Source organism: Silene latifolia, chromosome X, assembly GCF_048544455.1.
Source record: "Silene latifolia isolate original U9 population chromosome X, ASM4854445v1, whole genome shotgun sequence".
NCBI classification, from domain to species: domain Eukaryota; kingdom Viridiplantae; phylum Streptophyta; class Magnoliopsida; order Caryophyllales; family Caryophyllaceae; genus Silene; species Silene latifolia.
In genome coordinates, this window is record NC_133537.1 from 61567723 (window position 1) to 61582235 (window position 14513).

Consider the following 14513-nt stretch of genomic DNA (forward strand, 5'->3'; position numbering starts at 1 on the left):
AACCATAACTCAGCTCATAGGCTAACTCATAACACATTACCAGTAGTTTAATCCCCTTCTCCTTTTACACATCAATTAACTAACCGCAGTAGGAACAAAACATATCGAACTCCTCCGCATAGGTACCCCACAACTAAAGGTCAACTTGGTCAACTATAACCTACAAACAAGTGCAAATTAAGCATCAAGATTTTACAATCCTCCCCAACTAAAAACATGGTTACGTCCTCGTAACCTTCATTATTATGACAAAAGTTCTCAAACTACTGCTAACAACTGAAAGAGGCTACCGTTACCAGTAAAATCATTAGTAATTATTTATTTTACCAATCATTGAAATCTCGTACCTTAGAAACATAGGGGACCAATCACATAAGAAAAGAATGAGGGTCAAAACTTAATAAATCGATTTATGAAAATTTATAACCTAATAGGTCCGGTCTGACTTTCCTTTACTTAATTGTACAGATTTAGGTCAAGACACAGAATCACCGATAAAATGAAGACAACCGGTTTCGTAGTACTTATCATCTTTGAAATATTTTTAATTCTTATAACAAAGGGTTTGGGATTTATTCACGAACGACGAATGCACATTGATTGGCAAATTTTACAACTTATATGTCGGGTCAAACAAGCGAGTAACAGCGATATTGTAAAGTTAACATACAAGACTGTCATACATAAAATTTCGTTCCGAATTTATACTTACATGACAAAATTTAACTTCATTTGCAAAACTTTTACTTTTATCTTTGGACGGTGAAAAATTTTCTCGACATAATCTTATAACAGAACCGTCATAGAATCCATTTACGACTTATTACGAAACTCAAAATCGATAAACTTAATTCAATTCCTTTAAACAAAACGAGCTTAGGTGTCGGCTCATATATTGTAATTTACTGAGTTCATCTTATTCATTTCGAGTCCTATCTTTACTAATGAACGACTATTACCCCAACATCAGAATTTTAGTTGCACTTCTTTACTCAATTATATTCACGGCTCAATTAAACGTAACTATAACGACTATCATTTAAAACAATGCATATCATGTGAATCCTAAAAAGGGTTATCCCATTATAATTGCCAATCTCATTATCATAAACAATCTTTATTAAAATATGGTTGATAGTAACGACTCGAGAATATAGATATGTCGAATGTCGTGTTACAATTGCAAGAATCACTTTAGCATTTTATGACGATATAATAACGAACATATTCAATAAGGAATAACGACACTGTTTATTATCATGTTATAGGTTTTAGGTTCAACTGGAATAATTTAATGCAATGAAATCAATAGGTATAACTATAGGTACACAGACTCACATAAAGGACCTTAGATCTCAGATGACATCCTCCACGTGTGAACATTTAGACACAATCATTACTACCACCCATTTGTAAACTTTTAAACATAATTATTGTAAATATTCGTGCGAGTATATTAGAACAATCACCTTAGCTTTTAACGCCATCAATTTTTCCTAGGTACGACAATATAGTTTTATTATTCATATATATCCGACCACTATGCAAATATGATATAAAATATTACAACATGCCAAATGTATATAAAATATGCAAACAACTGGACTCGAATAAAATATTTCACCATTGATTAAGAATAAATTTAAGCTATCCAATTTTAATCATACTATCATGCCAACCATGTTATCGACTAAGTTTTAAATTTATCCCTTGTTAAGATACATATCTCGAACATGCGTGCTACTATCGTCATATAAAATATTACAAATTCACATTATTAAACTCATGAATTAACTAAACAATTGCATGAAAACTTAACCTAGAACGCACATTTTAAATGTTTTGATTCACGTGGTAACTTCCAAAATCACGAATAAATAACTGTTTGATTAAAACTTGATTCATATTACTTTTATAAAACACGGAGATTTAAAAATACAGGGAAAAAGAATTAGGTTTAAAGCACAAGAATTCCATTTTTAAAGAATTTTACAACTCAGTTTACTAAACTTATTATTCAATATTGAGACATCAAGATTTTTAGCGGCTTAACAATTTGAACACATATGTAAATTTTACGATCGATGGAGTTGGAATTTATGCGAAAATTATTAATACCATTTAAATGAGGATTTTATAAAATCATTGGTCAAACATCACTACACGGGAACTTCCTAACCACAGTTCACTAAAGTATTTATTACTCCTAGTCTGTATATTCTATAAGCATGAAACCAACGTCAAATGAACACTAACTCACGGGGCTATCTCTCGTAAAATTTTCATCCATAGGCAATAAACATAAAAGAAATGGCAGTAAGGCCAATTAAAGAGTAACATCAACTAAACGAGTTTTATCACTAAGTCATTCTTTTTCTATGTCCCAATTCTTACAACTATACTATCGATACTAATTCATCCTAACTTAAATCTCTTTGTACAATTCGTAACATCTACCCCATTGAATCCCTTCGCATCTCGATCTACTCATTATATCTAAATCACGATTGTGATGACTAAAGATATGAAATTCTATCGTGTTTCTTATTACTATCACAAGACTATACTAACATGGCTTCGGGATCACATAACCGCATATCACTTAGTCATAGTAGTGCTATCAACACATCATTCATACCAATTACTTACCGTAGCGTTCTCCTGCATAATGGTTAGAATATATGGTCCCAAGGCATACATCAACTCAATTAAGCAATAATCAATGCATCAATCAGTTAATACTTAAGCAACGATATTTGAATTTCTGTTCATCCTCAAGCAACTACTCTACCTTTTTCTCTCGTATACACTCATGGTTTCCGGTTCAACTGAGAGGACCACTGGTTCGGTGTGAGGGGGCCCCTAACTCATACCTTACCGTAGTGTGCTCCTAACAGTTCTATCCCGGGATTCATTTTATTTAGACACATCCTATGTTCATTGGGCTCATTGGTTTAGGCCTGAGGATCGTTCGCTCTGATACCACTTTGTAACACCCCGGTTTATAAAAGAAGTCCTCGTCAAGACATTCCTGAATAAAACGGACTGTTACCATCTCGGTTTCCCGAGGTAGTGAATAACAAATTAAACTCCAAGGCAATTTATATAATATTTTAACTTAATTATTACAAATTCTCTTTTCAAATTAAATTACAAGAACTGACATAAATAAAAGTGAAGTCTTCTAGATGATGATCTAGTTACTAAGTCGTTTGATCCAGTGTCTCACGCCCATCCAGCTCCCGTCCTATCTCTTAAACCTGTCAAGTCTGCTCCCCATAAACGGTTCATCACAGGTGTTCACGAATACACAGGGTCAACCACGAGGTTGAGTAGGGAAAACAATACAACAATAAAATATGATATGCATGATACTCCGTCACCTCCATCTCCATCTCAACTCATCACACACATCTCATACCCGGAACGCCTTGACCATACCGATCCCCGGTAGACTATATATCGACCGAAGCCGATCCGCCGCCACTCAACAGTGAGGACACCAGGGCAAGTCCAGAACCCGCCTGGGCCTTATCACAACATCACATCGTATCTCAACATCGTCACTACCACATCATCCTCCAACTCCAATGCATATGAAATGCTCAATGATAATTAATGCAATGCAATATGTATATAAATCACGAACGATAAATCATAAAGTCATGCCAGTTACCCGATGTTGTGATATCATACTCAATACGATCAAATTAGTCAATCACCTTTCCGAATATAAATGATAACGTAAATCAACAACCAGGAATCGAGTCAACACAATTCAACTATGACGATAATAGGACAAGTGTATTTCCCTACCTCAAAGTGCCAGCAATTCCAATTAAGCAGTTAAGCAGTCCAGAAATAAAGCAATGCATTTGATTATCGATCCTTCACGAATCCGTCACCTAAAAAAATTATGATATTTATAATTACTAACTACTAAATATAGAAATCTCCCAAAATAGAACTTTCCCGATATAGTAACTTTCTACTTTAACCCAGTCCGACTCAAAGTCCATCTCTAATTATTTAAACGACTTGGGGATCAAATTAAATAAATTATTTAAATGTCTCGGGAATAATTTATTTAAAAGACTCGGGAATTAAATTAAATAACTAATATGATAAATAAAAGATTACACGAATCATATGATTTAAGAGATACCCGAATCAACTTTAAACAATTCAAACATCCCGACTCAAACCCGTCTTTAATTATTTTAATAACCCGGGAATTGAATTAATTAATTAAGCACACGACCCATTACGAAATATAACGATTTAAATTAATAAAAACCCGTTTCAAACAACCAAAACAGCCCGTACCCTTCACACTCACGCACGCACCACCACACGCCACCTCACCACCGCGACAACCACCAGACCAGTCCCCACTTCAACCCCACCACCAAGGACCACCCCACGACGGTCGACTCTCGCCGGCGAGGTGAACCATGGCCGCCATTTGGCCTGGTTCACCACCACGCATCACCAAACACCCTATTTACGCGACTCACCACCACCGCAACTAAGCTCTATTCCCTGCCAAACCGCCACCTGACTACTCACCGCCAACCCACAAACACAGACACCGTGGCACCACCACTTCGACCTCCCCCGAGTCCACGGTGGTGCCACCCCAAACCTAGTCGTCTAAAACTCGCCTGAAAATCACTGCATAAACCCGTTTCTACCACCTCTGTCGCTGCTCCCTTTTACCGTCATTATCACCACCAACAACCACCCTAAACACCACCACTACACTCGCCCCTTACCACCCATTACCCCTACCCTGCTAACATCCACCAGCAACACCTCCCCTAGTCACGAAATAACAATCAAAAACCCCGACATAATAATGAAAACAGAAAAGGGTGTGGAATGCTTACCTTGCCGCCACCACCACAGCCACCACGGCCACCCACGACCGTCGACAATAGCCCCTTCCCCTTCCCTGCTGCGCCGTCAACAACCCAGGCACTCTCTCTCTCTCTCGTTTTGCGTGAGGGCTGAGATGGGATCTGAAGAAAAGAGGTAGGAGGGAGGCGGGTAGAGGGTAGGGTATTATTAGGTTAATTAGGTTTAGTTTAGGGTAATTAGGGCTAAATGGGCTTTAGGGTTTAATTGGGCTGAACAGCTAATGGGCCAGCTCAATGGGTCAGCTCACATTTCGAATTCTATATAAAACCGACTCAATTAACTTAGCTCGATACGACGCGAGTAAAATAAAATAACTTAACATAATTATCGACTCAACAATTTACCCGACTTAATTAGTAATATAAAATGTATAATAAATAATATTTAATAATATCCATTTAATAATATCCGTTTAATTCAATAATATCCGTTTAATTTATTATATAAAAAATACGGGGTATTACATTGTGTGTCGAGGACAGGGGGGTGTTTGGTGAGGCACGCTGGTGAACCAGGCCAAATGACAGCTCTGGTTCGACTCACCGGCGGCAGTCGACCAGGCTGGGGTTGGTTGTTGGTGGTGGGGTTGAAGAGGGGAGCAAGCCTGGTGGTGTTCGTGGTGGTTTAAGGTGGCGCGTGAGGGGTGTGAGAGAGAGTGAAGGTGCGGGTTGTAGGAGACGGGTTGATAGGGTTAGCTAGTGTTGTTTTGATTCTTTTAAACGTATAACTTGTTTTATCACTTACTATATCCTACTCTTGTTTAGCTAATTAATTCCCGAGTTATTTAAATGTTTAGAGACGGGTTTGAGTCGGGTTGGTAAAATAGAAAACTGTTAGATCGGGAAAGTTTCCATTTAAGGAAACTTTCCATTTTAAGAAGTTTCTATTTTTAGTAACTTTCTATTTTGGGAACGGGAATGGTTTAAGTAATTGTTTATTATTTATTTATCTTTCAGAGGGCGAATTTGTTGTGGAATATTACTGAGCACCCGACTATTTGACTGCAGTACTGAGGTAGGGGTATACACTGATTGAATTCTTACGATTATAAGAATTGACATGTTTGGTGATTATATGACATACCTGATTATCTATTTATCCTGTTGAGCATTATTGTTTCATATATTTCATACATTGCATTTGCATCGGAGTTGAAGTTGGAGGAGGTGAGATATTTGTGATTTAGGCCCAGGCGGGTTCTGCAGGACTTGCCCTGGTGTCCTCAGCTGCGAGCTGGTAGATCGACTACGGTCGATATATATATAGTCTACCGGGGATCGGTATGGCTGGGCGTGCCGGGGATGTGTGTGATGGAGTTGAATGGAGGAGCATAGCATTGCATTCTTTATTATATCGTATTACCTACTCAACCTCGCGGTTGACCCTGTGTATTCGTGTATGCCTGTGATGATCCTTTTAATGGGGAGCAGATTGATGAGTTGTTGAGACATTGGGAGGGCGGGGAGAGAGCATGGATCACTTGACTTAGAGCTAGCCCACTTTTATTTTGTTTAGTTGTCAGACTTTATTTTCAAGTTAAGACATGTTTTATTTCCGTTGTAAACATTATAAACTTTAATTTAAAGTACTGTTATCTTCTCTTTGTTATCTACTGCCTCGGATTCCCGAGATGGTAACACCCTTCTTTATCTGAGGAGTCCTAGCGCAGGCCCTTAAATAAATGGGGGTGTTACAAAGTGGTATCAGAGCGAACGATCTTCAGGCCTAAACCAATGAATCCAATGAATATACGAAGAGTCTAAATAAAATGAACCCGGGACAAAACAGTTAGGAGCACACTAAAGGTAAGGGATGAGTTAGGGGCCCCCTCACACCGAACCATTGGCCCTCTCAGTTTGACCCGGGAACCCTGAGTGCAAATGAGAGGAAGGGTAGAGAAGTTGCATGATGTTGAGCATAACTTCATATATCGTTGCTTAGGTGTTAACTGATTAATATGTTAATTGTTGCATAAAGAGTTGGTAGGAGGTTGTAGCATAATACTTTGCATGTTTTAAGGTTGATTTATACTTATACCTCTATAAAGTTGTGTTAGAAGGCTATGTTTAGTGATATGCGGTTATGTGACCCCTAAACCATGCTAGATAGACAAGTAGGATAAGAGTGATAGAATTGGCTAGAATTGCCAAGGTGTTTTTGTGTTGCAGCTAATTCCAAAAAAATTTTCTTGTAGTCATGCCTCCAAAAAGGAACACGGCTGTAAACATCACCCAGGAAGAGTTAGACCAAACTCTTGGTGAGAATGAGGCCCTAAAGGCCAAAAGAATGGACCCCGCTAAGATGAGTACAATAGTGGCGAGGCATAACCCTACCTTCTTCACCGGAGAGGGGAACCTCACTTCCGGGAGATTGGTGTCGGGAGTTCACCAACCTATTCGAGTGATAGCTTGTCTGAAGAGTGCAAGTAGACCAAGCCGCACACTACCTCGGGGCCACGGTGGAGAGTGGTGGAATAGGAACAAGGCGGAGATTCGACATGTTGCTAGGGATGTTGAGGAAGGGTACGTGTCTTGGTTAGAATTTCAGGTGATATTAACGGACGATTCATGCCGAGTTCGGGAAAGCTAAGCCGAGGGAGGAGTTCGATACGTTTAAGATGACAGAGGACATGACAGTGGACACATACCATAGGAAGTTCCGATTGTTGGCTTCATATATCGATGAGTTTGCAAAGAACGAGACCATGCTGGCTATGAGGTTTGAGAGGGGTTTGACGGTGGATATCAAAAAGAGACTCACGGCAGCTCCACCTACCACCGTTCAGGACATCTATCTGAGGGCTGGTGCTACTGAAAGGCTCTCCGAGCAGATCAAGGAGGATAAGAAAGGAAAAGCTGAGAAGAGAAAGTCGGAAACCGTCAATGATAATAATGGGGCCAAGAAGCCGGTCGGGCAAGTTCGGTGGATACTCCACCAATAGTGCCCCTGGGGATGAGGAACCAAAGCGGAGGCGATTTGAGGTGCTAGTATTGGAGGTAATGCGTCCAGGATCACTTCTTTCGGGTGTGGGAAGTTGGGACACAGGAAATTTGAGTGCCGAAGTTCTGGAGGAAACCAATCTGGGGGCTTCCGAACACCTACATCTGGGTTCAGTGGGTCTCGGACAGCGGGATCAGGATATAGCAGCTACCGTACTCCTAACACTGGCTATGGAGGAGGTGCCCGATCTGGGGCAAGTAATGATTATCAAGGAAGCTACAACAACTACGAGAACCGTAGCCAAGAAAACCAGTCCCGGGGGTGGTAATTTCGGAGGAACCGAACGAGGGGAACAAGCAACCCAATACCGCCGTCGAGTCGATGCCGGAGCTAAGTCCAGTGGCAAGCTCTTTGCCATGGGGAAGGAAGCAGCAAAGGAGGATGCACATGTCGTGACTGGTACATTTCTTGTCAACTCTAAACCCACCTTTGTGTTATTCGATTCGGGTGCCACACATTCATTCATATCTAGGGAGCATGTTAGAGACTTAAACCTTACTACATATGATAGAGTGGTCGATTCTGTTATAGTACCTTCGGGAGAGTCTGTGCCTTGTGATAAAATCTATACCCGTGTACCTATTCAGATTGGGGAGGTTGTCTTTCACTATGACCTTATGGAGTTTCCTTTGGGTGGGTTCGAGGTGATTTTAGGGATGGATTGGTTGGGGAAGTACAAAGCTTTCATTGACTGTTACCAAAAGAAGATATCTCTGAGAGGACCTAAGGGAGTCAGAGTAACCTACAAGGGATACATGATCAAACCCAAAGTCAAATTTATCTCTGTAAACACCCTAAAATCGAGTCTGAGGAAGGGAGACCAGTTGATCTTGTGCCAGATGTGGGATAGAGAGTCTGAGACCCCTAGGATTTCTGACATACCTGTGGTGAGAGACTTCGAGGGGGTATTTCCGGAAGAGATCCCTGGGCTACCACCTAAACGCGACGTGGACTTCTCCATTGATTTAAAGCCGGGAGCTGGACCTATTTCTAAACCACCGTACCGTATGGGACCAAAAGAGATGGAAGAATTAAAGAAGCAATTAGATGCGTTGGCTGAGAAGGGTTATATTCGACCCAGTGTTTCACCTTGGGGAGCACATGTCCTTTTCGTCAAGAAAAAAGATGGGAGTTTGAGGCTGTGTGTGGATTACCGAGAGTTGAATAACGTGACCATCAAGAACCGATATCCTTTGCCAAGGATCGATGATTTGTTTGATCAATTGAGTGGGGCTGGAGTATTCTTGAAGATCGACCTGAGGTCGGGTTATCATCAACTGAGGATAAAGAACGAGGATATCCCTAAGATCGCATTCGAACAGATATGGACACTATGAATTCGTGGTCATGCCCTTCGGATTGACCAATGCGCCGGTGTGTTTATGGACCGATGAATCGGGTGTTCATCGTGCACTGGACAAGTTCGTGGTCGTATTCATCGATGATATTTTGGTTTACTCCAAGAATGAGGAAGAGCACGAGGAGCATCTCAGGATAGTGTTAAAAACTCTGGCAGAGAATCAGTTGTATGCCAAGTTGAGTAAGTGCGAGTTCTGGTTGAAGAAAGTTGCCTTTCTGGGGCATGTGATTTCCAAGGAAGGGGTGTCAGTGGATCCTAACAAGATCGAGGCCGTGACTAGATGGCAGAGCCCAAAGAATGTGGGCGAAATTCGAAGCTTCTTGGGACTAGCTGGGTACTACAGGAGGTTTGTCAAAGATTTTTCGAAGATAGCAAAACCATTGACGTCTCTAATGAGGAAGGAGAACCGGTTTGTTTGGGACGAGAGTTGTGAGAAGGCTTTCTTAACACTCAAAGAGCGCCTAACCACAGCTCCTATCCTTGCTTTGCCAGATGGGAATGATAACTTTGAAGTGTATATGGATGCTTCCAAGAAAGGGTTGGGGTGTGTGTTGATGCACAACGGGAAGGTAATCGCGTACGCTTCGCGACAGCTGAAGACCTATGAGGAGAATTACCCTACCCATGATCTAGAGTTGGGGGCCGTGGTTTTCGCTCTCAAATTGTGGCGACATTATCTCTATGGGGCAACCTTCAAGGTATTTTCTGACCATAAGAGCTCAAGTATATCTATACTCGAAGGAATGAGCCGAACATGAGACAAAGGAGATGGATCGAGTTGATTGGCGACTATGACATGGACTTACTCTATCATGAAGGGAAGGCGAATGTCGTAGCCGATGCTTTAAGTCGGAAGTCTATCCATGCCCTCACCAAAGTGCAGATCAGTGGTGAGAATGGTCGGTGAGCTAAGGCAGATGGGGATTTACATGATCCGACGAGGTGAGACCGTTGGAGATATGACAGTTGAGCCGGAGTTGTACGAGGAGATCCGAGAGCTACAAAAAGAGGATTCTAGAATCCAGAAATGGCGCAATGAGGTAGAGCAGGCAGGTGCGGAGCCGTACTCTAAATTCAGTATCCATTCAGATGGGAGCTTGAGGTTTGGGCAGAGGTGGTGTGTGCCAGCTAATGAGGAACTGAAGAAGAAAATTCTCACAGAAGCACATGCTACTCCATATTCTGTACACCCTGTAGGGGATAAGTTGTACAATGACCTCAAAAAGACGTTTTGGTGGCCTAATATGAAGAAGGAAGTCGCTGAGTTCGTATCTCGATGTTTGACATGCCAGAGGGTGAAGGGTGAGCACAAGAGACCACAAGGGAAAGTTCAGCCGCTAGATGTGCCAGAGTGGAAGTGGGAGAGTATCTCCATGGATTTCATCGTCGGGTTGCCTCGGACTCAAAGGGGTAACAACATGATTTGGGTGATCGTCGCATGATTGACCAAGTCACTCACTTTATTCCCATGAAAGATACTTGGAGTAAGGCTGAGTTGGCTAAGGCTTATGTGCAGTACGTGGTTAAGTTGCACGGTGTGCCTAAGGATATCGTCTCCGACAGAGATTCTAGGTTTCTATCCAAGTTCTGGCAAGAATTGCAGTCATTGATGGGTACTCAACTGAAGATGAGCACCGCTTTTCATCCTGCTACTGACGGTCAGACAGAGAGGACTATTCAGACCCTCGAGGATATGTTGAGAGCTTGTGTTCTAGAGTTTGGCGGATCGTGGGAGGACAGACTGGGATTGATCGAGTTTTCTTACAACAACAGTTATCATACTAGCATTGGGATGGCACCTTTTGAGGCACTTTATGGTAGGAAATGCAGGAGTCCTGTGTGTTGGGATGATCGATCAGACGCTGTCGTTTTGGGGCCAGAGATGATTCAGGAGATGGTTGAACAGGTACAGATTATCAGGCAAAAGATGAGAGCTTCTCAGGACAGACAGAAAAGCTATGCTGACACTAGGAGAAGTGAGATTTCTTTCGAGGTGGGAGAGAAGGTACTACTCAAAGTGTCGCCAATGAAGGGAGTTATGAGGTTCGGGAAGAGAGGGAAGCTGAGTCAGAAATTCATCGGACCTTATGAGATTTTGGACAGAGTTGGAGAGGTGGCCTATCGTTTAGCTTTGCCACCAGCGTTAGCCAGAGTTCACAATGTCTTTCATGTTTCCCAGTTGCGGAGGTACCTGAGCGATCCATCACATGTGTTGAGTCCTGAGGTGATCGAGGTGGATGAGCAGTTGTCCTATTTGGAGACACCCAAGGAGATTCTGGACAGGAAGGTGAGGAAGACCAGGAATGGGGAGACAGCTTTGGTGAAAGTCTTGTGGACTAACCACAATGTTGAGGAAGCTACATGGGAGACTGAGGCTTCCATGAGGGAAAGCTATCCACACCTATTTGCATGAGGTAAGTTCCGGGACGTAACTTTCTTTTTAGGAGGGTAGAATGTAACATTTTGTTTCCGACCTAAATCCATGTGTCTTTTACCTTAGGGAATTTGTTTTGGGGCCCACATCGATGCGTGTGGGGGTTTGCTAGATGAGTGAACTTCGGGACGAAGTTCATTTTAAGGGGGAAAGACTGTAATACTCCGTATTTTATATCGTTAATTGAGTTGTATTTTATATCGTTAATTGAGTCGAGTTAATTGTTATGTCGTATTGATATCGTAAGATCGAGTTATCGTAAACTTGTTAAGACGGGTTTAACTGAACGAATCACGTCAACTAATTCCTTTTCTACACTTACCCATTTACCCGTTGACCCAAGCCCATTTACCCATGACCCAATTAACCAATTAACCTAAGTTTAACCTAATTCTACCCTAACCCTACAAAACCCCACTCCCTCACCCGCCTATCATTTTGCAGCGGCACATTTCCCAACAAACACACAAATCGAGAGAGGGAGAGTGAGCGTGGGTGTTGTCGGAGCAGCAAGGAGGGCCTTAGGGTGGTAGTCGACGTCCATAGTTAACCTTGGTGGCTGTTTAGGTGGCGGAAAAAGGTATGGGTGCAACTTTCTCTTTTATTTTCGTTTTCTGTCGGGTTTTTGTTTGTGTTGTCGTGACTCAGGGAGGGGGTGTGGTGACTGGTGTCGGGGATATGGTATTGGGTGGTGTGGGTCGTCTCTATTGGTGGTGGTTAGGGAGTTTCTTGGCGGCAGAATTGGCGGCGAGAGGTGTTGTTGACAGGGTAGATCACACGGGTGTTAGAAGGGGGTTTTCAGGCGGGTTTTAGATGCTTAGGTTGGGGTGGCACCACCGTGGACTCGGGGGAGGTCGAAATGGTGGTGTCACAGTGTCTGGTGGTGCGTGGGGCGACGGCGGTGGCTGTGGTGGTTTGGGCGGAGGTAGGGGATGGCTGCGGTGGTTGTGTGTCGAGGACAGGGGGTGTTTGGTGAGGCACGGTGGTGAACCAGGCCAAATGACTACGGTTCGACTCACCGCGGCGATCGACAGCGGGGTCGGTTGTTGGTGGTGGGGTCAAAGAGGGGAGCAAGCCTGGTGGTGTTCGTGGTGGTTTAAGGTGGCGCGTGAGGGGTGTGAGAGAGAGTGAAGGTGCGGGTTGTAGGAGACGGGTTGATAGGGTTAGCTAGTGTTGTTTTGATTCTTTTAAACGTATAACTTGTTTTATCACTTACTATATCGTACTCTTGTTTAGCTAATTAATTCCCGAGTTATTTAAATGTTTAGAGACGGGTTTGAGTCGGGTTGGTAAAATAGAAAACTGTTAGATCGGGAAAGTTTCCATTTAAGGAAACTTTCCATTTTAAGAAGTTTCTATTTTTAGTAACTTTCTACTTTGGGAACGGGAATGGTTTAAGTAATTGTTTATTATTTATTTATCTTTCAGAGGGCGAATTTGTTGTGGAATATTACTGAGCACCCGACTATTTGACTGCAGTACTGAGGTAGGGGTATACACTGATTGAATTCTTACGATTATAAGAATTAGCATGTTTGGTGATTATATGACATACCTGATTATCTATTTATCCTGTTGAGCATTATTGTTTCATATATTTCATACATTGCATTTGCATCGGAGTTGAAGTTGGAGGAGGTGAGATATTTGTGATTTAGGCCCAGGCGGGTTCTGCAGGACTTGCCCTGGTGTCCTCAGCTGCGAGCTGGTAGATCGACTACGGTCGATATATATATAGTCTACCGGGGATCGGTATGGCTGGGCGTGCCGGGGATGTGTGTGATGGAGTTGAATGGAGGAGCATAGCATTGCATTCTTTATTATATCGTATTACCTACTCAACCTCGCGGTTGACCCTGTGTATTCGTGTATGCCTGTGATGATCCTTTTAATGGGGAGCAGATTGACAGGTTGTTGAGACATTGGGAGCTGGCAGGGAGAGAGCATGGATCACTTGACTTAGAGCTAGCCCACTTTTATTTTGTTTAGTTGTCAGACTTTATTTTCAAGTTAAGACATGTTTTATTTCCGTTGTAAAAATTATAAACTTTAATTTAAAGTACTGTTATCTTCTCTTTGTTATCTACTGCCTCGGATTCCCGAGATGGTAACACCCTTCTTTATCTGAGGAGTCCTAGCGCAGGCCCTTAAATAAATGGGGGTGTTACACTCATGTTCAACTCTTTTTGAGTGAAGATGTACTTGAGACTCTTGTGATCTGAAAACACCTTAAAAGTCGCCCCATAAAGATAGTGCCTCCAAATCTTGAGAGCAAACACAACTGCACCCAACTCAAATCATGTGTCGGATAATTCTCCTCATAAGGCTTCAGTTGCCTAGAAGCATAGGCAATCACTTTCCCGTTCTGCATCAACTCACATCCCAAACCATTCTTTGAAGCATATGTGTATACCTCAAAGTTCTCACTCCCTTCAGGTAATGCTAAGATTGGAGCTGTGGTCAAACGCTCCTTTAATGTTTGAAATGCCGTCTCACAACTTTCATCCCAACGAAACCTGTTCTCTTTCCTCATCAAAGCTTTCATAGGTTTAGCTATCTTGGAAAAGTCCTTCACGAACCGTCGATAGTACCCTGCCAAACCCAAGAAACTCCTGATCTCTGCCACATTCTTCGGTGCTTCCTACCGAGTAACCGCCTCTATCTTTACAGGATCCACGACAACACCCTTCTTTGAAATCACATGCCCCAGAAAAGCAACCTCCTCTAACCAGAACTCACACTTAGACAACTTTGCATATAGCTGATTGTCTCGCAAAGTCTGCAACACTATCCTCAAAT

The 14513-nt window shown here is 42.3% G+C and overlaps 1 protein-coding gene across 1 annotated transcript; it reads left to right on the top strand.

The window, feature by feature from the left end:
* The first annotated feature begins 10748 nt into the window (after positions 1-10748).
* Positions 10749-11693, top strand: LOC141617457 (uncharacterized). Its single transcript, XM_074434655.1, has 3 exons — positions 10749-10893; positions 11140-11285; positions 11460-11693. Exons 1-3 carry the CDS (start codon positions 10749-10751, stop codon positions 11691-11693), a joined length of 525 nt encoding a protein of 174 aa, XP_074290756.1.
* The last annotated feature ends 2820 nt before the right edge of the window (positions 11694-14513 follow it).